The sequence below is a fragment of the Sphaerodactylus townsendi genome, linkage group LG04, assembly GCF_021028975.2.
Source record: "Sphaerodactylus townsendi isolate TG3544 linkage group LG04, MPM_Stown_v2.3, whole genome shotgun sequence".
Lineage (NCBI taxonomy): Eukaryota > Metazoa > Chordata > Lepidosauria > Squamata > Sphaerodactylidae > Sphaerodactylus > Sphaerodactylus townsendi.
In genome coordinates, this window is record NC_059428.1 from 322,875 (window position 1) to 347,326 (window position 24,452).

Consider the following 24,452-nt stretch of genomic DNA (forward strand, 5'->3'; position numbering starts at 1 on the left):
GTGAGTGTTTTATGGCCATACTCCTAGAGCAGAATTCCAACCTGCGTGGAGATTTATTGGGCCAGGATACATTCTTGCGTTGGGACTGTTGGATTAAATCCTTAATTTTTTTTGGTGATGTCATCAAATTTTAAAACCATCTCATCCGGGGATGGAGCACTTAGCATATCCAACCTCAGTTGCTTCAGCTCTTGAGAGCTGAGAAGCTGTGTAATTTTGTACTCCAATGCCTCAGACCATCTAACTCTAGGAAGTAAGTGATTTGGCGAACTCACTTCAACTGTCGGCTGGGGATGGGGAGGAGTTTTATATTTTAATATAACTGAAAGAGGCAGATGGTCACTTAAATGGTGGAATAATACCTGGAATTCACCTACATATTCAAAAAGGTTGGGGGATATTAAAATATAATCAACCACACTACTCCCCTTCCTAATGGCAAAGGTGACCTCTCCAGAGCTACTAAATTGAGTAAGTCCATTTAATATGCATAGATTGTTCTGTATGGCAAAAGAAATTAGCTCTTTCCCATCTTTCTGTATAAAATCCTTGGCTTGCCCCATTCTGTTCCCTATGCGGCCCTGTGCTTAGAAACAGGCCAGCATCGGCTGGAAACTCTGGCCTGGTGCCGTACATTCAAGTTTTGGGCCAGGATTTGTTTTAATCGAGATGAACTGGACTATACATCCCAGGGACGCTCCATCCTCCACACAACCCAGTGGTGGGTTAAAATCGAAGCCAAACTTAATGAGTTGGGCATTTCCTTGGAGGACCTGCTAATGCTAACAGAGCAGGAGGTCTATGGGGCTATCAAGAAGAGACTTTTTTGACAGAGAGTTTCAACAGATGCTAGAGGAAGCTAATAAAACCTGTTCCCCGATCTCTCTGGGAATACCTATGGATAGACTAATTGCAGCCCAGTACCTTTATCTCCTGGTTGAGGCCCGGTGGCGTAGAGCAATCACCTTAGCTAGGTGTAATGCCCTGCCTTCTTCCTTTAGCCTTGGACGCCACCTTGGAATCCCACATAAAGAAAGGAAATGCCCGTGTGGCATGGGTTCTGTGGAAACAGTATCTCATATGCTGTTGGATTGTCCCTTTTATGAGATAGGTAGGAAGAAGCACATAATCCCCTTCCTGCATGGAAGTGAAGGCATTACAGATAAACAGAAGGTTATATATCTTTTAAACAGCCACAACTACGAGCTGTTGGAAGCGGTGGCTAAATTTTTAAATGGTGTTATTTTAACTCGTCAGAAATTGTAAAGTTGTAAAGGCTGTTATTATCTTGCTAAGCTAATCTTAAACAATCTATATGCCATTAAAGGTATTCGAAATCGAAATCGACTGAGCTGAAACAGCACAACAAAGTAAAGAGAGGACAGGGCTGGAGGATCTCCTCTACAAGGAAAAAGGGGGTGGACTTGATGGCCCTTGGGGTCTCTTCCAACTCTATGATTCTATGAAAGTGCTTGAGGATCTTTATAGAAAAGATGAGGACAGATGAGGATTTAATAGAACTTCATAAAATTATTTCTGGCGTGGAGCCAACAGGCAGGGAAACCTTTTCCCCCTTCTCCCATAATGCCAGTTATTGGGATGGTGGTAGATCCAGAAAGGATAAAAGGGAAGACCTCCTCACACATACAGGGAACTAATGGAACTCCCTGCTGCAGGAGGCCGTGGGGGCTGCTAGCTTAACAGATACCTTCGCAGGTGACATGGCAGAAGCAACCTGCCTTGGAAGAAGCAGCAGCCAGAGGCTACGCCTCCTGTCCACATGCCCTCCTTGGTCTGACCCAGTGTGAGCAAGGCGAGATGTGCCCACCTTGTGGAAAGCTGGAGCAGTTTTCTAGGTTAGACTCCACCTGCTCTTAACCACTACCCCACGCTGGCTCCCAAGAGCTTCCGCCCACCCGCCCCAAGTTTAAGATAACTTCACACCCACAGGAAGAACAGCCTTCAGGTTCCTTTGGGGCAGGACTTGTTGCTCTTCTCAGCCACTGAATTGCATTTCTGGCCTCACCCAAACAGGGTCTGGGGGGCTGGGACTGTGGCTGCCTGTAGGGGGTCCCTGTAGTCTGGGAGAAAGCCCAACATAAAAAACCTACCCAACAGATAAATAGAACTGTCCAGCAAGGAAGGTCCAGAGGAGCAAGCACAGAGGTGGGCATCAGCCAGCGCCCCAACAGGAGGTCAGCTCCATTCAATGACGCACAATGGCGCACTTTGTGAGCTAACCCCTGGGTTCCCTGAAGTCCAATCCCCACCCCAAGCCACTTATGGTTTATTGTTTCTGGAGGGGAACCCCAAGCCCTTCCTATCCTCTCTGCATCCAGGACAAAGGACCGCATGGCCTCCCAGGGGTTCAGAATCCCCAGGCCTTTCCCCAAGACACCCCGGGTCCAGCTTCTGGGGGGGGCGGGGAGAGAGAGAGAGAGAGAGAGAGAGAGAGAGAGAGAGAGAGAGAGAGACTCTAGAAAAGGAAGAGTTATTAAATATTGAAGGACATGACTGGTGTCTGGTTGGCATGAATATTTATGGCCTAACATTAAAGGGAAAATGAAATATTTTAAAAATCATATTATAAGGAAAGCCCTAATAACCATCTGGGAAAGGTATAAATTCAAATTTTATTCCAAAATACCTCAATGGATATCTAGACTAGAGAGCTGTCAGAAAATACAAAATGAACAAAATAAACCATGGTTAACATATAAAAATTTATTGATAGAGATAGAGTTTTTTTTTAAATAAGGAAGAGATTGTAACAGGGAATGATAATTGCCACTGATTTACGTAGCTACAGATAGAGCAGAAATTTCAATAAGATGTAGGAAAGTTTGGTATAAATAAGAAAAACATAGAAATAGATCTGATCTTAATAGAGGAACAATACAAGACATTAGGTAAATTATATGAACTGGTCCCAAACTTACAGACAGAGAAAGAACAAGTAAAAGAAGTAACGATTAAATGGGCAGCAGATTTTAAACACGAGGTATAGTTTCATAATTGGGAGGATTCCTTTAAATTGTACAGTAAATTTTCAGCTAGTATAGAATGAAGGGAAAACTTTCTAAAGATATTTCATGGTATTTAACTCCGTATCAGTTGGAAAAAATATATACAAATCAATCGGATTTATGTTGGAAATGTAACAAAGAAGTAGGAACGTTTCTACACACGCGGTGGACATGTTCTAAAATTTAAAAGCATAAGCATTTAAGCATAAGCATAAGCATTTTATTGTCATTGTGCACGCACAACGAAATTTACAGCGAAATTTACGCACAACGAAATATTGGAATGACATACATGAGATCATTAAAAGTATTTTGGAGATAGCTTTTGAGTTGAAACCAGAACTGTATTTACTGGATATAGGAATTAAAAGCATAACAAAGCTTAACATTAATTTATTTCTTTATATGACCATGACAGCAAAAATGATTATCGCCAAGGCTTGAAAATCATCAAATCAACCCCTGATAGAGGAATGGCTACAACTGATGACTGACTATGTTATATACATGTAAGTCTACTTTTTCAGCACATTTTTTGTGCTGAAAAAGGCCCCCCCCCCCTTAAACACGAGTGAACAGGTGGCGGGGTGAGGGTGGCAAGCGAAAAAAGGCTGGGAACTGAGGATGTTTTTCTGCACCTTCACCCAGCTATGTGGACACAAAGGCAGTTCCCAGGTAAGCCTTGGGCTGCGGTTTCGCTGCACTACAGGTGGCCAGTAGATTTATTCACAGCAAATATTCAGTGAATAGGTGTGAATTTTAAATATTAAATTTATATGTTACAGAATTTCTGTTCAGGCCAGGAAGCTCCATGAATGCTAGGGAGCCATACTCATTGGGAAATCTGCACCATTGGAGCCCATGGTGGCAGGAATCCCCCCCCCCCCACACACACACACAGGGTGCCCTGGGTGCAGTCGCTGCCAGCACCTTTCTTGGCCCCCACCCAGTATTTTTGGACAGCAGGTGGGACTTCTGTCCAGGTGAGCTTGCAGACCTGCAAAAAAGACTTGCTTTGGAGCAAGTAAAAACATTTTTATTGGTATCTATTTTTATTTTTGAAATTTACCAGTAGCTGCTACATTTCCCACCCTAGACTTATACATGAGTCAATAAGTTTTCCCAGTTTTTTGTGGTAAAATTAGGTGCCTCGACTTATATGCGGGTCGACTTATACACGAGTATATAGGTACTAGCAAGTGGACCAACTTTCAATAAGACTAAAAGATCTATCAATAGAAAAAATTCATTATACCTGGAGAAACTATATTACTTATCTAGAAAAGAACAATAAAACAAAAATAATTATGCAATATGTGTAACATATAAATGTTATAAAAGTTGGAATATTTATAGAAGTAGTTACAATATTGAGGGAAAGTTTAGAATTGTTTTTTGAGACAATAACCCTGTTGGACTACAATTTAGAATGTTCTAGTTTGAAACAAGGTACAGGCTTGGGGAAGTCATTGACATTAAATAAGCAAAATATTATAAAGGATATAGGATGATTAAGATATTACAAAGTTAAGTTGCTTATGTAAAATGAATGATTGGCCAATCACTATTTTGAGTTTATTGCTATATGACGACATGGTTGGGGGGGGGGGGGGTTGGATGATGGGATGGGAGAGGGTGGGGGATAGGATAAGTTGGGGGACTTATTAGGGAGTATATGTCTGTATGGAAAACTAATACAACTCTTGAGAGAGAGAGAGAGAGAGAGAGAGAGAGAGAGAGAGAGAGAGAGAGAGATTTCCAGAAGGGAGCAGCTCTGCAACCTCTGAGACCAGCAGTGAGTACCTGGAACCACTGGAACCGCTGGAAGCCCAACCCCAACCCCCTGCCTCCAAGCCCTGCCTGGGCAAATGTGAATCCAGCCCCACTCCTACAGAGGGGCACAGCATTCAAGGGACTCTGCTGGTGCCTCAAAAGCCAGGAAGGAGGGGGAGCAGGCCCAGTCTTGCTCCTGTGAGTTTGCAAAAGGGGTCAAAATTTCACTCTCCTGTGGGCAGGAGCTGGGCTGCAGGCTATTACAGGCCCAGGACAGAAAAGAAGTTGCAGGGGATGGGCCATGTCACCAGGGGAGGATCTGTTAACCCTTAAGCTGTTTCTTCACAGAAATCTCACTCATCAGCTGGGCAAGACTCCAAGCAAGTGTGACCCCCTCCCAGCACCACCTCACTTGTTTTGTGAACGGCACTTTAGCTGGATGTGGGGAAAGTCTTTGCAGCTGCCACAAGTCCAAATTGAGCAGGTTGCAAGGTGTGTGGGTGTGTGTGTGTGCATGCCAACCACACCTGTAACAGGGAGAATGGTGGTCATTCCATTCTGCATTCCATGTCATGTTTTGTTATGTGATGTGCTATCAGGTTGAGCCAGGAAACATAAGCCAACCACCTCCACAGCTGGCTGCAGAGAAATCAAATACCCTGCAAGAGCAGCAGCTGCTGTATGGAGCCTCCCCTTTCCCACACACACAATCAAAGACCCAGTGAGGGACTCCCGTGTTTCCAAAGTGTGCCTGCATTTCCATTGGCAGCAAGCTGTCCACACCAGCTCCGCGGATGCCCTTTTGCGGCTTTGTAATCGAATGCGCTTGGTTGCTTCTTCACAGCTTGCCTTCATCTCCACATGGGATAATTCTAGGGAGTAGGCTGTGCTTGTCCAGTGTAGCACCATAAAGCCCAAATCTGGGGGCACCTCACAGATTAGCAACATTTATTCCAGCACAACCTTTGGGGAGCTCTGATTCCCGAGAGCTCAAGCTGGAATAAAGGTTGTGTGCCTGCAATCTTTAAGGCCCTCCGGGCAGTGGGGGGATTCAAAAATTTTAACAACAGGTTCCGATGGTGGAGGGGCCAACGGGGCGGGTGGGGCGTAACGCGGTGGGGGAATGGCCTGGGCGTTCTGGGGGCGGGGCGTTCCAGAGCAGGGTGGGCAGCGCTGCGGCAGGGGTGCAGGTTCTGCACGCCCCAGGTGCAGTTCCCCCTCGCTCCGCCTCTGGATTTAAATAATGACCGTTTACAGTATTAAAAAAGCGATATACCGAAAGGTAGTGTATTATTTCTTTTTATATATATATATATATAATTATATTGATTGATTTTATATGATAACATAAGGAAAGAAACCAAAAACTGTTTACAATTGTTAACATATTACAAAAATATCTAATTGTCTATCTCTTTGAACTCCCCCAATTAAAACACCACCAAAAAATACAGTTGCCCTGCTATTTTGCCTCCCTCCTTCCCATATTTCCCTCCCTTGTACTTTCTACTCACCCTTCAGATTCCTATAACTACTTTATCTATTCCCCTTGAAAGAAAACTAACAGAGAGATCCAAAATCCTTAATCTAAAAGAGTAGTTTAAACTCCTCTCTTTCCAATCTATATTTCAAGAAAAAAAGAAAATGAAACATCTTTACCTAACAATACTTTCCCAATCTTTATAACAATGAACAAATAAACAAAAAAAAGAAAAACAGAATTATCAAACCCATTTCTCCAAACACTCCACCGCTCTTAACCACTACACCAGGGGTCCCCAAACTACGGCCCGGGGGCCAAATGTGGCCCCCTGAAGGCATTTATCCGGCCCGCCAGGCATGATGGCGATGGCTCCATTCATGTGCAGTGGGTGCTTGAGGGAGAGGAGGAACCAGCCCCAACGGCTGTTGATTGCAGTTACATGATGGCACCCCCAAATCTCCATGAATTTTCTGACCCAGAGTTGGAAACCTTACATGTGGCAACGCCTGCTCCGCCCTTCCCTCTCAGCTACTCCATGTGTTGCTCTCAGGCTTTCTGTTCCCCTCACTCCCATTGGCATCAGCCAGGCTGGCGAATCGCTCGCTGGCTGCTAGGGAGGAAAGAACCCAGGAAGATACCTGATCCTGGGTTAGATGGAATGCTTCATTGGGAAAGTTCTGCTTTTTTTTTTTTTTACAGGGGAAGGTATTCCACAGCCTCCCCAACAATATTTGGAGCCCACCCTGTACTTGACATACTTTGGTCATTGTTCTAAAAATAGACCATGACAGAAAGGTGAAATCAAACATTTGTGCTTAGGAATTTATTCATAGTTTTTTTTTAGTCCGGCCCTCCAACAGTCTGAGGGACAGTGAACTGGCCCCCTGTTTAAAAAGTCTGGGGACCCCCGCACTACACCATGCTGGCTCTCTTCATCAAGACACAGCCAACTTACGGCAACCAAGAGGACAGGACTAACAGATGCAGTTTGCCATAGAGTGTTTTCCCTGACCTTAGAAATAAAATGGCAAGTCTAGGCTTCTCTTGACACAAATTACTCTGGCTAGGCAGAGACCAGGAAAAATGAGCCTTAAAACAGAGAGTGGAAGATATTAAGAGACAGTTAGTGGGGTATACATTTTTTAACATAAAACATTCCCTTCTCACTGGACACAGTGTGTAACAGACTTCCCTCTGAGCCCTTCGGGGGAGGGCGGTTTATTATTATTATTATTATTATTATTATTATTATTATTATTATTATTATTATTATTATTATTATTATTATTATTATTATTATAATACACCTCTGAAGATGCCAGCCACAGATGCATGCAAAACATTAGGAACAAGATCCACCAGACCATGGCCACACAGCCCGGAAAACACACCACAACCAGTAGAAATTAACTGTTTTGCCAAGCTAATAGTTGAGGAGAATCTACCATATAAAGTTGCTATTTTCTCCTGGTGAACTGATCTCTGTGCTTGGAAATCAGCTGCAATTCCAGGAGATCTCCAGCCACCACCTGGAGGTTGGAACAATATATGACTTGTCAGTGGTGGGATCCAAAAATTTTAATAACAGGTTCCGATGGTGGTGGGATTCAAACAGTGGCGCCGCTGCACACACGCACCTCCAGGCCCTATTGGGCAGGGAGATTGCTTTAGTAACCCCTTCTCGGCACTCAGAAAAAATTAGTAACTACTTCTAGAGAAATGGTGAGAACTGGTTGGATCCCACCTCTGCTTGTGCTCCTTAGTTATCTATGAACTTATTTTAAGAGACAAAATATTGTAAAATTGTTACTGCCCAGGAAAATAAACAAAATATTTTCCTGAGTCAGGTTGCCTGACTACACTGGCTCCATGCTAGGACGCAGAGACTTGTGTGGTTCAGAAGCCTCCATAAGGCTCACAGAGAATGTATATGTATGATTGTGCCAATGCTATATGGTTTCCCTCTTGCTTATGCCCTTTTAAGATGTAATAAAAGCCCCTCTTTAGTTGAATTTATGATGTGCCCGCTGTTTAGGATTTTAGTTTGACTAGGTTCTCCAGTTAGTTTAAGGTTTTGTTATTGTTAATTTAGGAGAGCCTTGCCTATACGTATATGTATTTATCCCTTAAGGTTTCTCTAATGTTTAAGTTTAGAAATGTTATTTTTGAAATTTGTGTCTGTTAGCAAAAGCAGTAGCCTGTAGAGGCTGATATTAAGGGACAAGGCTCTGGAATGCAGCTTAGACCAACACCCAGCCGACTCCTTAGCAAAGACAAAGACCCCCTTTGGACTTGCAAATCAAATCTGTTGGTACCACCCAGAGGTTCCCAGCCATTGGAAGATGTGCAGGAACCATTGGACAGTTTGAACTTTTCTTTGTTGCAAAAATGAGAAGCGGGAGCCTCAGGGCATTACTGAAGGAAACAGCCATCTGATAAAGAAGATAGCTGGGTGCAGTAGCGAGCCCACCTGGATTTCCTGAATGGGCTGTTATCTGCTCTCCCTTCAGCACCATTGCAAGATCCCGCGAGAAGATGTTTGACAGCGGGATTTTGTAATCCCATTCAGAAGCTGTAACTGTATCTTGCTTTTGTATTGTTGTTTTCTTATTGGTGTTTGGTGAGGGACTTGCCCCCTCACCTCCCCTTTTACCTGCCCCTTTGCAGTTTGGGAATAAAAGTTCTTGCACTGGGTTGCAAGAGCGCGATTCTCCTGCCCGAGCTGTGACCATCACTTCCAAATAAAATCCTTTGCTTTGAAGAACGCCGGCTTCCTGCGCCTCATTACGTTGCTGAGCTGAGCTGAAATCACTTATTGTTACCCAAGCAGCAGCGGTAACAAATTGGGGGCTCGTTCGGGATACCCCCCCAAAAAATTGAGGTGCAACGAGGCGCAAAAGCAAGAAAACACAGAGAAACGAGCCACCATTTGAACTCGGAAGCAAAGAGCCATTGAACAGGTTGAATCGCCCGGGGAGTGACGCTTGATTGTTGAAGACAGGTGAGATCCCCGCAGCTTTGGGCTGGAGGAAGGAAAGTTAAGATTGGGTTGGCTTAGCTTAGTATCAGGTTTTGACTCAGGGTTAGAGGCCCGTGGAGTCTGGGTTCTTGGGTTTGGTTTTGGGTTTGTGATTTGATTGGGGTTAGAGTCCCCTGGAATTGGTTTGCATTAAGTTTGGGATTTGATTGGGGTTAGAGGCCCCCAGAATCCCGGATCTTGGGTTTGTTTGGGGTTAGAGTCCCCTGGAAGTGTAAGATCCGTTTCAGGCAGAGCGGATCCCTGTTTAGCATCAAGTCAGGTCTAGATTAGAATTAGGAATTAGGTCACTGAGATTCTAGGAACGAGATGGGTGTCACTGAATCAAAATTCCTAGAATCCCAGTCCCTGCCCATAAATGCCCCTCTCACATGCGTCCTATTTAACTGGGGAAAATTTAAGAAGAATCCCAAGGCTAGCCAGAAGCAGTTTTGCGCCTGGTGCCAGAATGAGTGGGTCAATTACGACCTGGCCGCAGGAGAGTGTCCGAAGGAGGGATCCTTCGAATGGCCCTCCTCCGAGAATTATATCTGACTCTGTTAAATGCAGGTAGAAAGCGAGAGGCGAAAAATTTTAAAAGGACTTCATGGAAATTTATAAGAATCCCGAAAGGTATACATGTCCGCCGGGGCCTGGTAGCATGATGCTTGGGCACCCATTAAAAGGGGGGATTGGTTGCGGTCCCACGAGATCTTTGGAGACCGTAGTCCCATCACCTGAGGATACCCCAAAACCCCCTTCTGTGTTGGTCGCCCAGCCAATTGCCACCCTCACCTCTGGCGGGGAGACAGGGGCTACCCTCCCCATGGTGCCCCCGTCAGATGTTAACTCCCCTGTTCTTAACACACCAACTGATACGGATCTGGTACTGGCTTTAAAGCAGCTTATGGCCCAGACTGCAGAGCAGATGAGTTCCCCGCCATTGTCTCAGCCTTCGCCCCAAGCCCCGACTGTTGAAACCCCATCCCTGGAAATGGAGGGAGCTCCCATATACCCCACCAATGAGAACTATGCCCCAGATGAGCCCCAGGTTGGTGTGGAGCCAGTGGCTCAAATCCCTGGAGCCGGCGTGTTTCCGCTCTGCACCCAGATGGATCCTCTGAAGCAGCCAGCTACAGATGCAGGTGAAACGTCAGGAGAAAATGCTGCTAGAACATGACCATACAGCCCGGAAAACACACAGCACCCCAGTAATTCCGGCCGTGAAAGCCTTCGACAATATACGTACGGTACTCTTTCATCTATATCATGCATCCGACTCAGGAGGAGTTGGATGAGTTTTTCCTTCAAGGATCTGCTTGTTCTCGGGACTCTTCAGAATATCATACCCTACCTCAATCTCTTACAGCCTCACGAGCTGGGAGTTATTTGAGGGGATTTTACCCATGGAGAATTTGGCAATACTTTTCAACGCTACCAAATTGGAATGGGACCGGTTACCAGACTGATACAGCAACCGGCCCTCCAGGCCAACCCCCCGTATTGCGGATGGCAAGCGGATTTGACTTTGGACCACAGTTGCATGGGCTACTGGTGGTGCATCGTACGATCCGCTAGCATGGTCAGATTCTGGCGAGGAAGGCTCTATGGACTGGCCTCCTCCCGTAAGTTGTGATCATCACTTGGTCATGCTCCCATCAGATTACTGTTTCCCAGACCTTGGAGGAGGGTCCGTCCTAGATTCGCTGGCGGTCATGGATCCCTCATTACTGAACCCAGGAGGGGGTCACTCCACACGGATTGTGGATTACAAACAAACCAGCATTAGTTTTTCCACTGACTACCCCAAAGGCGCTTTTGGGGGTGCTCGGCCTAAATCAACAGCTACCCGAATAAGAACATAAGAAAGAGCCTGCTGGATCAGACCAGAATCCATCTAGTCCAGGTCTCTGCTACTCACAGTGGCCCACCAGGTGCCTTTGGGAGCTCACATGCAGGAGGTGAAAGCAATGGCCTTCTGCTGCTGCTGCTCCCGAGCACCTGGACTGTTAAGGCATTTGCAATCTCAGATCAAAGAGGATCAAGATTGGTAGCCATAGATCCTCTATAAATCTGTCCAAGCCCTTTTTAAAGCTATCCAGGTTAGTGGCCATCACCCCCTCCTGTGGCAGCATATTCCAAACACCAATCACATGTTGCGTGAAGAAGTGTTTCCTTTTATTAGTCCTAATTCTTCCCCCCAGCATTTTCAATGGATGCCCCCTGGTTCTAGTATTGTGAGAAAGAGAGAAAAATTTATCTCTGTCAACATTTCTACCCCATGCATAATTTTATAGACTTCAATCATATCTCCCCTCAAACGTCTCCTCTCCAAACTAAAGAGCCCCAAACGCTGCAGCCTCTCCTCATAAGGAAGGTGCTCCAATCCTTCAATCATCCTCGTTGCCCTTCTCTGCACTTTTTCTATCTCTTCTATATCCTTTTTGAGATGTGGCGACCACTACTGAACACAGTACTCCAAGTGCGGTCGCACCACTGCTTTATATAAGGGCATGACAATCTTTGCAGTTTCATTATCAATTCGTTTCCTAATTATCCACAGCACAGAGTTTGCTTTTTTCACAGCTGCCATGCATTGAGTTGACATTCCCATGGAACTATCAGCTAAGACGCCCAAATCCCTTTCCTGGTCTGTGACTGATAGCACTGACCCCTGTAGAGTGTATGTGAAGTTTGGATTTTTTGCCCCTATGTGCATCACTTTGCATTTTGCTACATTGAACTGCATTTGCCGATTCTTAGCCCACTCACCTAATTTATCAAGGTCTGCATGGAGCTCTTCGCAATCTTTTGTGGTTCTCACTACCCTACATAATTTGGTATCATCTGCAAACTTGGCCACCACGCTACCCACCCCTACTTCCAGGTCATTTATGAATAGGTTAAAGAGCACTGGTCCCAAAACGGATCCTTGGGGGACACCACTCCCTACATCTCTCCATTGTGAGAACTTCCCATTTATACCCACCCTTTGTTTCCTGTTCCTCAACCAGTTTTTAATCCATATCTTGTAAACTGATTGGGCGACTGACTTAAATCTAACATTTACAAAAATAAAAAGTTTAAAAGGATTTGTAGACGTTTGTAACGAGGAAAACTACAATTCCCATCATCCTCCCAGCCCTGCTTTCAAGTGCATGCTGGAACTTGTAGTCCTTGCGGCTTCCTTCAAGACTACGTCAATGGGGGTTGCAGGCTTGAGGGGGCACATTTCTGAAGGCACAGTCTCAAAACTTTCAGGGTCTCATCAGGAGACTGCCCTGATGATACCCCCAGGTTTGGTGCAGTTTGGTTCGGGGGGCCAAAGTTATGGACCCTCAAAACTGTAGCCCCCATCTCCTATTAGCTCCCATTGGAAACAATAGGGGATGGGGCACCCCCTCTTGGAGTCCATAACTTTGGACTCCTTAAACCAAACCTCACCAAACTTGGGGGATAGCATAAGGACAATCTCCTAATGATGCGCTGAAATTTTGGTGGTGATAGGTCTAAAAAAGCACCCCCTGCAGGCACCAATGTCCTGGTGCAAAAAAAATTTGGTCGTGGTGGAGTGGCCACCCGGGGGGGGGGGGGCATCCAACGAGGTTTTGGTCCAGGGCTACAGTTTGCCTCGTTACGCCTCTGATAAGCGGTCCAGAGTAGGCTGGAGACCCTCCTTAACCCTATGGGACAGAAAGTATTGCCTCTGCTGAATTGGAAGAGCACCTGGCTTAAGGCGGACATGAACAGGAGGCACCTGGGGCACCTGCACGATATTTTCAGTATCCCACGTAGGGTCCCCCCCCCGCCTGTAGGACCGATTCAGGGATTGCAGCTGCAGGCGGCGGAGCGACCAGTGTCATGACTCCCTTCATTTCAGGGTCTAGGACCAACGAGCAGCCCGCATCCGTAAAGGAAATGGACGCATTCAGCTTGGAAAGGAGATCTCGACCTAAGAGGGAGACATGGCAGTCCTCCATGCTAAGGAAGGAGTGCACTGTCTCAATGGGACCCACAGAAACCTTAGTAGGGGCCAGATGCGGGACTAGTTCCGACTGACCACTAGCCCCAACCACCCGCACCCGTTCTCCCATAGGGGGAAGCGCAACCTTGGAATTTAGGACAGAGTAGGAGGCACCCAGTGTAAAGGTTTCAATGGTGTTGATGGGAAGGGCAGCCGCCTAACCTTGAGTACATTCCACAGCCCGGGCGATGGGCCAGCTTCATCGGCGGAGACTTTATCTCTGCGCGGGAGATGAGGTCTCCGTTCCCATGGGAAGCCGGGAGGGGGATGGGATGGATAGAGTTATAACCTGTGCTTCTGGCGGGAAGTGTCATTCCTGCCACTGCGTGTACTTGAGCTTTCTAAGATGTCTGAATAAACGGTCTTTTCACCAAAGAGCCTTTTATTTCTGCTTCTATGGAATTCCTTACATTGTGGCAGGAATCTTAATTCATCTATATCCCTAGTGCAGTGGACCTCTGGTGTCTCGGCATGGAGAGGTTGAATGTTTCTGGGGAAGGTGCGGTAGCCCCCAAAGAGGGCTCCAACCTTTCCCTTCTGGATCTGGAGGAACCGGCGGGAGAAGCGGGTCTCGGCTGGTGACTCTCTTCCCGAAATCCCCTCGTATCAGCACGAAGTCTTCGCCTTTACTCCGTTGGAGCGAGGGACGTGGCGCAGCGACCTTCATGAGGGATTTACATGGAGTCGCTTTGGGACATTTGGGTCTATGGATCGAGCGCCTGTGGATCGGATCTCTACCGTTTTAGAAGTTATGGATTACACAAACCTCAGATGCAACCTGTCATGGAGGAGACGGGCCTGACCACCTTTCATATGGCGACAACCCAGGAGTCCATTGAGCGATTCCTGGACTCAAGTATATTTGGTGATGCTCCCCAAAGAACCACCGTGGGCACAGCACTGGGGCCCGTCACGAAGGACACTGGGACTAAACCTGGGATTGGGAGGTGCTCATCCGCACCGTCTTCCGATCGGACCCCCCCCTGATCCGGGTCCCAGCGGCTGCACCTGCAGGTGCCCCAGGGGAGCCACCGTGGGTGGCTACGGTGTCCTCCGGGATGTCCTCAGCTTCCAGGCAGCGACGAAGAAGAGTCCGGGAAGAAAGCCTGCACTCCCAGGCGGATCTGTTCCCTCTCCCATCGAAAGAGAACTGGGATTGAGGAAGTGGGTCGACTTCTGCGTAGATGCCCAAGAAGCATGGACCGTGAGCGCCAGCTATGGAGGAGGGGAGGCGGAACTTTTGGCAATTTTAGCGCTGCACCCCGGCAAGAGCCTTGTGAAAACCTGGCAGAGAGGACCCGGGAACAGCAAGCGCAAAGAAGTCCAACTTCGAGTTGGACTGCCGTGCCAAAGATGCGCATCCAGCGACAATATGCGCCAGAATCTGTCAGTCCATGATAAGGTAACCTGGAACACTCCAAACTGGATTTACAGCCCGGGCAACGCTGAAAAGCTGCTTCAGGCGCTTAGGCGCGACGCAAAAGTGAGCTTACTGCAGCTATTAAATGGGACGAATTGGCTAAATTGGAACGAGAAAAAGCAGCTCTGCATGCGCACCAGGATGCATTGACCCGCAAGGAGAGAGAGCTGGCTGCCTTGGAGAGGAGGAACTGAGGAAGCAGCAGCAGACCAGGAAGCCCCAAGTTGGAGTCTATGCTGTCACTGATACTGCCCGGCGCTTCAGAGGGGCAACGCTGTTGGGCCCTGCCACCTTCCAAGGACCAGCTCCACCGGAACGCCAGCGGCACCAGGCATTAATACCGCTTTCACCGCATTCCGGCCCTCGCGTAACCGTTGCCCGCCCAACCTGCTCAGCTAACTCTAGCGCGATCCGCGCGCCCCTGCAGGCAGCCAAGAGCCATGGAAAGGGGTTACTACAGGCCCCCGATACCTGCCCGTTTCGATGGGACCGCTTCCAAACTCCCCTACTTCATCTTACAACTCGATGCCCACATGGAGGACTATGATGATTTTATACCGGTCCTGAAGGCAGCGAAAAAATCACGGGACATCGGCTCCAGTCCTGGATGGGAGCAGCAACCCGACTGGTTTGTGACTCTTTTGGATTTGCAAGATGAAGAAGACTCTCGCCTGACGGTGCCCGCCATTCCTCCAAGCCTTAAGAGCGCGCTTCAAGATCCGAGCGCCGAAAATGAAGCTTATCCGCACCATCAGAAATCCTATCCAGCAGAGACGGCAACCGCTTTCAGTTTTGCAGAATTTGCCTGTGAATTTACCGCATGCGGCGGCTGCTCGACTCCCTCCTATGGAAGTGGCCTTCCAAGCGCATGAAATCGCGAGGAATACTTCTCGGATGCGCTGTTGTGACGGCAAGCTCACCGGTGAAGCGGTGTTTTTAATTCGGGTTCCCTCGCGACTCATTGCTGATTGGATCCAGTTGGGATCCCCAGGTGGCGTCTCGCTTGGAGTCACGGCTACCGTGCCGGAGGCCGCCTTAACGCCAAAACCTACCACTTGCGCCCTACCAAAGCCAAGCCCAGCCGCCCCTACCGAGACCACCTCTTGAAGCGCCGTCGCCCGACTGGGATTGTGTCTTTACTGCGGAGGACCAGGTCATCCTAGCCGTAACTGTCGAAGAAACAAAAACCAACCGCCTCCAGCCACGCCGCACCTCCATCTGCCAAGCCACCACGCCAGAGTCGGGGCCGCCCCCGTAGCGGGCTCATCTTAAAAGCGGATCATCCCGAAGGCGCACCCGGAGGAGGGGAAGCAGCTGCTCTTGCCTTTCTTCAGCCCCACCATGGACATGGGTCCGACTCCTGACAGCGGTGGAGTGAAGGCAGCTCCCATTACTGTCAAAAGCGTTTCTGGCCAACCCGCTAAAGCATACTCGCGTTATAGCCTGCGGCCCTTGTGGATTCTGGCTGCTCCCATTGCTAACTAATGCGGCCCCAGGTGGCAACGTGAGGAGCTGGAGTCTGGACCAAATTCCCTTGGCTAAGCCCGTACCATTCACCCAAATGGGCGGCAGCTCCTCTCGGGAACGTAAGGACCGTGAGTTCAAAACACAACCCGGTTCTCCTCCGTTAGCCGAGCCATTGGGAGAAAATTAGTTTTATTTTGGTTACGCCAGTGGCCAAACGACTCCATAGTTCTGGAGCATGCCATGGTTATTGTTACATGAACCAAAGTTCATTTTGGAAAGAAAAGGATCTTAGAATTCACTGACCCTCCCTCGCGGTGAACACATACGAATTGGGGAAAAACTCAACTTCTCCTGACACACCCCCCCTCTCTGGCTTCATCAGCGATTGCTCCGATTCTATTGGCATCCCACCAGCGATGATTCTCAAGATCTAGCCAAGAGTTTTTTTCAGGAGCAAGAGATGCGATCAGTTGCCACCCCATAGAGACACTGACTGCAAAATCGTTATACAGCCGCAAGCAGCAACTGCCCAAAAGGTAGAATCTACCATTATGAGTCCCAATGAGGAGAAGGAACCGTGCCTTCTTGGACCACCCAAGAACTTGCTTGCGTCTACAGCCCGGGTTCATCACGCGTAGACTACCAAACACACACACGCTGCTCCCGTTTTGTTTGTAAAAGAAAGATGGAGTCTTTCACGGCTCTTGCACAGATTACTCGAGGTCTCAATGCAGTCTCCCTGTCCAATAAATATCCTTTTGCCTTTGAGTCAAGGACCTCTTAAGATGCATTGGGCAAAGGGCGCATCTTTACTAAATTGGACTTGAGAGAAGCTTACTACAGGAGGTCAGAATTGCTGAAGGCTATGAACACTTGACTCGTTTAACACAAAGTTTTGGACCAGTTTGAATACTTAATAATGCCATTCGAGGGTTAAGAAATGGGGCCCCCGGGGCTTTTTTGGCCCTATACTTGCGAAGTTCTCCATGATTTTATTATTGTACAAAGGGAGTTGTGAGTATGCTTAGATGGCGCTTTTTTAATTCTTATTCTACAAACCATGGAAGAGCACATAGAAGCATTGGTTCGGGAAGTATTGAAAGCGGCTTTGCTCCAACAACTCTCTCTTTGCCAAACTCTCAAATGCTGTTTCCACCAGACCTCTATTGACTATTTGGGTTACCGGATCTGCGCCCGAGGGCTTAAAATGGATCCTGCTAAAATTGACGCTTGGTCCTCCAATGGCCTGCCCCACCAACCGTAAAGAACTCCAATCTTTTCTGGGTTTTGCTTGCTAATTTCTATCGTGACTTTATACCCCAATTAAAGCCTGAACTGACTCTCCCTCTCACAGACCTCTTACAGCACTTAAGGGTAAAAGATCCACTGTCCGCCAAGCCCGGGGCCCCTTTCCTGGTCCGAAGAATGTCAAACAGCCTTTCCAGCTCTTAAAAGTCTGCTTTTACCACGAACCCATCCTAAAGCACCCTGACCCAGATCTCCCCGTTTGTAGTTCACGTGGATGCGCCTCTCGGACAAAGCGCTTGGGGCAGCCGCTGTTGCAGAAAAATAAAGATGGTAAGACTTCGGTTCCGTGCGGTGCTTTATTTCTGTCAAAAGAAATTACCTCCGGTGCTGAACTCAACTGGACTGTGGGAGATAAAGAGACTGCACGGCCATCAAAGTAGCACTCTCCACTTGGCGGCACTGGCTGGAGGGGGCTAAACACCCCTTTCAGGTTTGGTCGGATCACAAAACCTGGCCAGCGTATCTTTCCCACCCCCCTCAAGATGTCCGCAAAACAACTCCGTTGGGCCGATTTCATTTTCTCGTTTCTCTTTCACAGTCCATTTTTCCGGAAAACCAATAGAAGCTGGCTGATCGCGCTCTCAAGGCGCCTACCCGGGAGGAGGGTGGGTGGAAGCTGCCTTCACAGCAGACATTCCACGCACTGTTCTCTCCCCCTCCCAGTTGGGGCTGGCTGTCACCCGATCTCAGACGTACACTCCCCTTCACCGGCCCATTTCCCAGTCTCTGTCTCTCCTTTCCTCGCGGGAACTTCCGAGGAGGCGGGGCTGCATCGGAAGCCTCCAAGCCGAGGAGAGGAAGGTGACTCCCAATTGCGCTTTGGAGAATGGGAGTTTGGCGGAGGGGGGAGTGTTGAAACGCGGCTCCCCCCCTCCGCAAGCAGGTTCTTGAAGCCTGCCACGATGCCCGCTTCGGCTGGACATTTTGGCTTTCTGAAAACTCTGCATTTGGCCCGCCGTCAAGTTCTGGTGGCGGCGCAATCGCGCAAAAGGACATTGAGGCATATATTAAAAGGTTGCTCTGTTTGTGCAGAAGCCAAAAACATTCTCGGGAAAGCCCCATGGGCTGTTGAAACTCCTCTCTCGGTGGCAATTCTCCCGCCCTGGGAAGTCATCTCCATGGATTTTATTACAGATTTACGGGAAAGTCATGGCAACACGGTCTTATGGGTAGTGGGTTGACTTATTTTCTAGAAACAAGCCCATTTTATTCCATGTGCTTCCATCCCCTCCGGCCTCCTAAGTTAGGCACGGCTGTTCATTCAACATGTTTACCGTCTACACTCCGGCCCCAAGTATAAGGTGAAGTCTCCGACCGCGGCGGCCCCAATTCATTTCAAAGTTCTGGAAGGCTTTTTTTAGGGTTGTTAGGGGTCAGCCGCCCAAGCGGTCGCCGCCCCCTACCACGCCTTCCAAAGTGACGGATTGAGTCGGAGAGAAACGAACAGAACCCTAGAGCGAGTATTTACGTTGTTACACCAACTACCACCAAGACAATTGAGTGCGCGAGGCTCATTCCGTTATGCGGAGTACGCCTATAACAATCGCGGTTCATAGCGAGTACAAAGAAAACCCCCTTTGAAATTGTGTCTGGTCGCATCCTTCCGCCCGTTGCCAAGCAATAAGCTTCACCAAGAACAGCTTTGGATCCTCCTAGAGTTTCAACAATGGATTTCATCCCTAGCCGAGGGGTGGAAATCGGTCCAGACTTCCTTACAACAGGCTAAGGACTCGCAAAAGCTGCAGGCGGATAAGCACCGCTCGGATTTCCCTCTGCGTGGTGGGCTTTGGGTGTATTTGTCTACCAAAAAATCTCCAGAGACGTGCATAAATTTTTTCCAAACTATAGGCAAGATCTAAGTGGGACCTTTTCCAGATTACTAAAGGTGATTAATGATGTCACTGCCTGATTGACGATTTGCCTAACTCTCTTAGTAACATTCATCCTGGGGTACTTCCATTCCTTAGTTTACTCCTAAAGGAGGCTCCGGCTGGGCCCGGAAGTGCCTTGCTTGCGCACCTCACCGGAGAGACCCCCACCGACTAATATTATTGGATGGCCCACAAGCACTACGAAATTGGGACGCTTCTATCCTGGACTCCTCGCTTTAATCAAGCAAACGCTTTGCAATATTTAGTCTCTTGGGTGGGATATTCACTCTGGGTATAATCAATGGGTTTATTCCGAAAATATTGACGCCCCCACCCTTATTTCTGGCTTTCCCACTGCGCCTTTCAAGATGAAACCTGGGGGAGAGGGTCTTCTTTAAGGAGGCAGAGTGTAAAGCTGTTTCAATGAGTATTGTTGATGGGAAGGGCACGCCGCTTGAACGCTTTTGAGTACATTCCACAGCCCAAGGAGTGATGGGCCAGCTTCATCGGCGGAGACTTTATCTCTGCACGGGAGATGAGGTCTCCGTTCCCATGGGAAGCCGGGAGGGGGATGGGATGGATAGAGTTATAACCTGTGCTTCTGGCGGGAAGTGTCATTCCTGCCACTGCGTGTACTTGAGCTTTCTAAGATGTCTGAATAAACGGTCTTTTTCACCAAAGAGCCTTTTATTTCTGCTTCTATGGAATTCCTTACACCCGTATCCACAAGCATTGGGACCGGCAGCCCCCCTAGCGATACTGGGACCACTGGGTCAGAGGCAGGGAGAGAGAGAGATGTGACTGGGGCCACCACGGCGACCTCAGTCAGGCCCTTGGAGGGCAAAGCCGTCTCCTCAGGGTTCGGCAGTAAGAGGACCACCGGGGTGAGGGGTGCTTCTAGCAGGGAAACTGAAGGGGAGCTCGGAGGGGCTGAAATCCAGACTTCCTCCTGCAACCATAAGATATTTGCGAGAGACGGGATTTCTTCTAGGTCCGGGGGCGGGGAAGGGAGCGGGGAGGGGGTTTCAATGCCTTCCCCAGCAACATGGGCCGGGGATCCTGTCTGACGGGACTGTGGGGTTGGGGATGCTGGCGCGATGGAAAAAGGAGCTGTCCGCGGCCGGTGGTCAGGACCCCCCTTTCGACTGGGCGAACCGGGGTGACCGGGCTCAGTCAGATTGAAGCGGATCCGCCATCCCCGCAGCTTTGACTTGGGCGGAGAAGAGTCAGGGGCATGTGAGACGCCCATCGTCCTCTCAGCCATAAGCCAACTTGTGAGGAGGCAGGCATCCAAACGATCCTGAAGGTTACGGTTGTGTGAATACAGATCCTTGACCTCAGAGTTTCTGCGGCAAAGCAGGTTCTGAAGATCCTCCACCTTGACCTGCAGACGGCCAACCGGGTGTTGGAGGGGGAGGGGAGGCAGAGGATCTGCCCGAGAGGCGGTCACTAGAGCTGTACATGAGATAGGGTGTCCCATCTCCAGGCCGGCGCAAGGGCCAGGGGCCGGAAAGCTGCTTGGAGGGCAGGACAGGATCGTTTCCAGTGTCCCCTCTCATGACAATGCGAACATTGGTCCAGACTGATGAGTCCTTGACGGGGGCGGAAGGGGGGCTACATGATACCCAGCCACCATTTTGTCTCACCGGGGTTTTCCTAGTCCCACTCCTTGTTTTCTCCCGGACACCTTCCAAAACCCCCAACAGAGCTCCCACTGCTCCTTCAGGCCGTTCATAGAAAACGGAGGTGGCCATGTCAGTTTCCCGGGGTCTACAAGCATACTATCCTCCACTTTATTCAATTTCTTCCTAATGTCAGGAGCACTTCCCCCAATGAAGATACCATTTAGGAGGGGTTGGTGTCTAATATCATCTGGATCCATATCCGTACTCCTACATTCAGTACGGATACGTTCCATAAAGGCTATCAAGGATTCATCCTTTTCTTGCTCCATAAGGTGCAACTTAGACAAGTCGTTGCGGTGGGGGGCCCCTTTCCTAAGCCCAACCAATATGATCTGCCAATAGAGGACCAACCGCTCATTCCCCACTTCGGTGTTGGGGTCCCAGCTAGGGTCCTGGGATGGGAAGATCTGCTCTTTGGTGGGCAGATTTGCCCCTTGATTCCTGAGTTCTACCTGTTTCTCTGCCTCTTCCCTAGCTGCCAGCATAACCAGGAACTTCTCCTCTATTGTCAGGAACATCCTAAGCACCTGTTCAATATCAGCATAAGAGGGCATGTGGGTTTGAAAGATTGACTCCACCAACTGGCTTACTGCATGGGGGTTAGCAGAGCAAGGGCCAACTTCCCGCTTCCAATTATACAAATCTGAAGCTGTGAAGGGGATGTGCACATACGCCGATTGGGGTCCGCTCGCTCCCATCACCATCTGGGTGCGGAGCGGAAACACACCGGCTCCAGGGATTTGAGGACTTCCCCTCTTATTCCTTCATTGCTGAGTTTTCTCAATAGTCTCTGGTGAGGAACTTTGTCAAAAGCCTTTTGGACAAAGCCCTTGGGGGACACCACTCCTTACATCTCTCCATTGTGAGAACTTCCCATTTATACCTACCCTTTGTTTCCTGCTCCTCAACCAGTTTTTAATCCATAGGAGGACTTCCCCTCTTATTCCTTCATTGCTGAGTTTTCTCAACAGTCTCTGGTGAGGAACTTTGTCAAAAGCCTTTTGGAAATACAAGTAGACAATGTCCACTGGTTCCCCCTTATCCACATGTCTGTTTACACCCTCAAAGAACTCTAGTAAGTTTGTAAGACAGGACCTGCTTCTACAAAAGCCATGCTGACTCTTCCTCAGCAGGTCTTGCTTTTCTACATGTTTAATAATTTTATCTTTAATGATAGATTCTACTAATTTACCAGGAACAGATGTCAAACTGACTGGCCTGTAATTTCCTGGGTCCCCCCTAGACCACTTTCTTTTAAAGATTGGTGTGACATTGGCCATCTTCCAGTCTTCAGGGATGGAGCAGCCTGATTTCAGGGATAAGTTGCATATTAATGCTGTAGGAACATCATGCAATTTCGTAGCTTGAGCTCTTTAAGAACTCTTGGATGAATGCAATTATTGAAATCTGGGCCAGGGATTTGGTAGCATTTAAGTTTTATCAATGGCTGCCAGAACTTCTTCCTTGTCTACCACTATCTTCGCTAGTTCCTCGGATTCACCTCCTAAGAGGCATGGTTCAGGTGCAGGAATTTTCCTCACCTCCTCTTGGGTGAAGACAGATGCAGAGAATTCATTCAGCTTCTCTGCAATCTCCCTGTCATCTTTTAGCACACCTTTTGTTCCTTCGTCATCTTACGGGCCTACCGCTTCCCTAGCTGGCTTCCTACTTTTGATATACTTGAAGAACTGTTTGTTGCTGGTCTTGATGTTCGTAGCCATGCGTTCCTCATAATCCTTTTTTGCCTCCCTTACAGCTAACTTGCTTCTCCTTTGCCACAATTTGTGTTCCCTCTCATATTCTTCATCAGTCAAACTGGACTTCCATTTTCTAAAAGATATTTTCTTTTTTCTGATAATTTCCTCAACCTCTCTTGTTAACCATGGTGGCTTTCTTTTGGACTGGGTGCTGCCTTTCCTAACCTGCGGAACACATTCCAGCTGAGCTTTTATTACTGTGTTTTTAAATAACCTCCAAGCATCTTGGACAGTTTTGACTCTCTCCTTTCAGCTTCCTGTGCACTATCCCCCTCATCTTTGAGAAATTTCCCTTTCTGAAGGCGAATGTAACTACATTAGTAGGGTCCCACATAGAGTTAGATCTAGGATCACCTCTCCCCTTTACAGTCTCCCATCTGCTCTAAGTCACAACGTGGGTCAAGGAACCTCCAACGTGGGTCAAGGAACATGCTGTGAGGAAGCCACAGTATGACCACCATCTCGGTCAGACTCGGAGGGGACTGGCGGAACCAGTCGCAAAGTATTAGAACTTGATCTGCTTGATGTACAGATCTGGTTGGAGAAGATGGAAGCTAGAGCGCAACAGGCCGAGACCAAGTTATGGGAGTATCAGCAAATGAGTTCTGCCTCTCAGTCGGCTGGGTACACTATGATGAGTAGGCCACCTCCAATGCCTCCGCCACCCCCTGCGCCCCTCGCCCACCTCCAGCCACGTCCACGCATTCCTGCCCGGTTTGATGGAACAGCTTCCAAACTTCCTTACTTCATCTTGCAGCTGGATGCGCACATGCAGGAATATGATGACTTGTATCGTTCTGAAAGGGAGAAGGTGAGGGATATTGGGTCGGTACTTGACGGGGAGGCGGCTGAATGGTTCGTGGAATTGTTTGAATTAGAGGTGGACAAGCTGAATTCGGTAGCTGAACTTCTCCAAGGGCTTCGGCTTCGTTTTGAGGATCGTGACATGGTTGAGAAGGCGAGGAAAACCCTGAAAACCATTAAGCAAGGAGGCCGCCCTTTCGCCGACTTTGCACATCAATTTCGGGCAGCTGCCAGCAAAATACCTGACTAGCCCAATCGTATGAAATGTGAATATTTCTATGAAGCAGTGGATCCTGAAATCCATAAATGGGCTGTCATGTATAATGAACCCCAAACCGTCGCTGAATGGATCGAAAGGCCGGCTTATGCGATCTAAGGGCAGCCCAATAAAAACTCAACCAATTAAGCAGACCAGGGTTCCACCAAAGAAACCTACCGCAAGTGTAGCGACGATTGAATCAACCTCCGAACGGCGCCGTTGTCTGGGACTTTGCCTCTATTGCTGAGAACCAGGCCACATGGCCGCCACTTGTCCGAAAAAACCCAAACCGGCTGCGGGATCCACACCTAAGAAAACCACCGCAAAACCACCACAGAGATCAGCTACCACCAAGACAGGCCAGGGCACATCCAAAGCCTTGGCAGTGGAAGAATCCGAGGAGCATGAGGTGGAGGATGATTTCATGGCAGTTGGACTGTCTGCTGCTGCCCCGGAGGAATCCGGACCTCCCAAAGACGCGGTGAGTGAAGGGGGTGCCCCCATTACCCTTATGACTTCGTTAACCAACCCATCAAAAAATACCCGCATCACTGCCAGA

At 48.4% G+C, this 24,452-nt stretch overlaps 2 protein-coding genes across 3 annotated transcripts in view; one reads left to right on the forward strand and one right to left on the reverse strand.

The window, feature by feature from the left end:
- Window positions 1–24,452, reverse strand: part of SIPA1L3 (signal induced proliferation associated 1 like 3) — a 95,286-nt gene that overhangs the window by 29,754 nt on the left and 41,080 nt on the right. The window lies entirely within an intron of this gene.
- LDOC1 (LDOC1 regulator of NFKB signaling) lies at window positions 23,378–23,884 on the forward strand. The gene has a single exon (XM_048492845.1). The coding sequence runs from the start codon at window positions 23,378–23,380 to the stop codon at window positions 23,882–23,884; it is 507 nt and encodes a 168-aa protein (XP_048348802.1).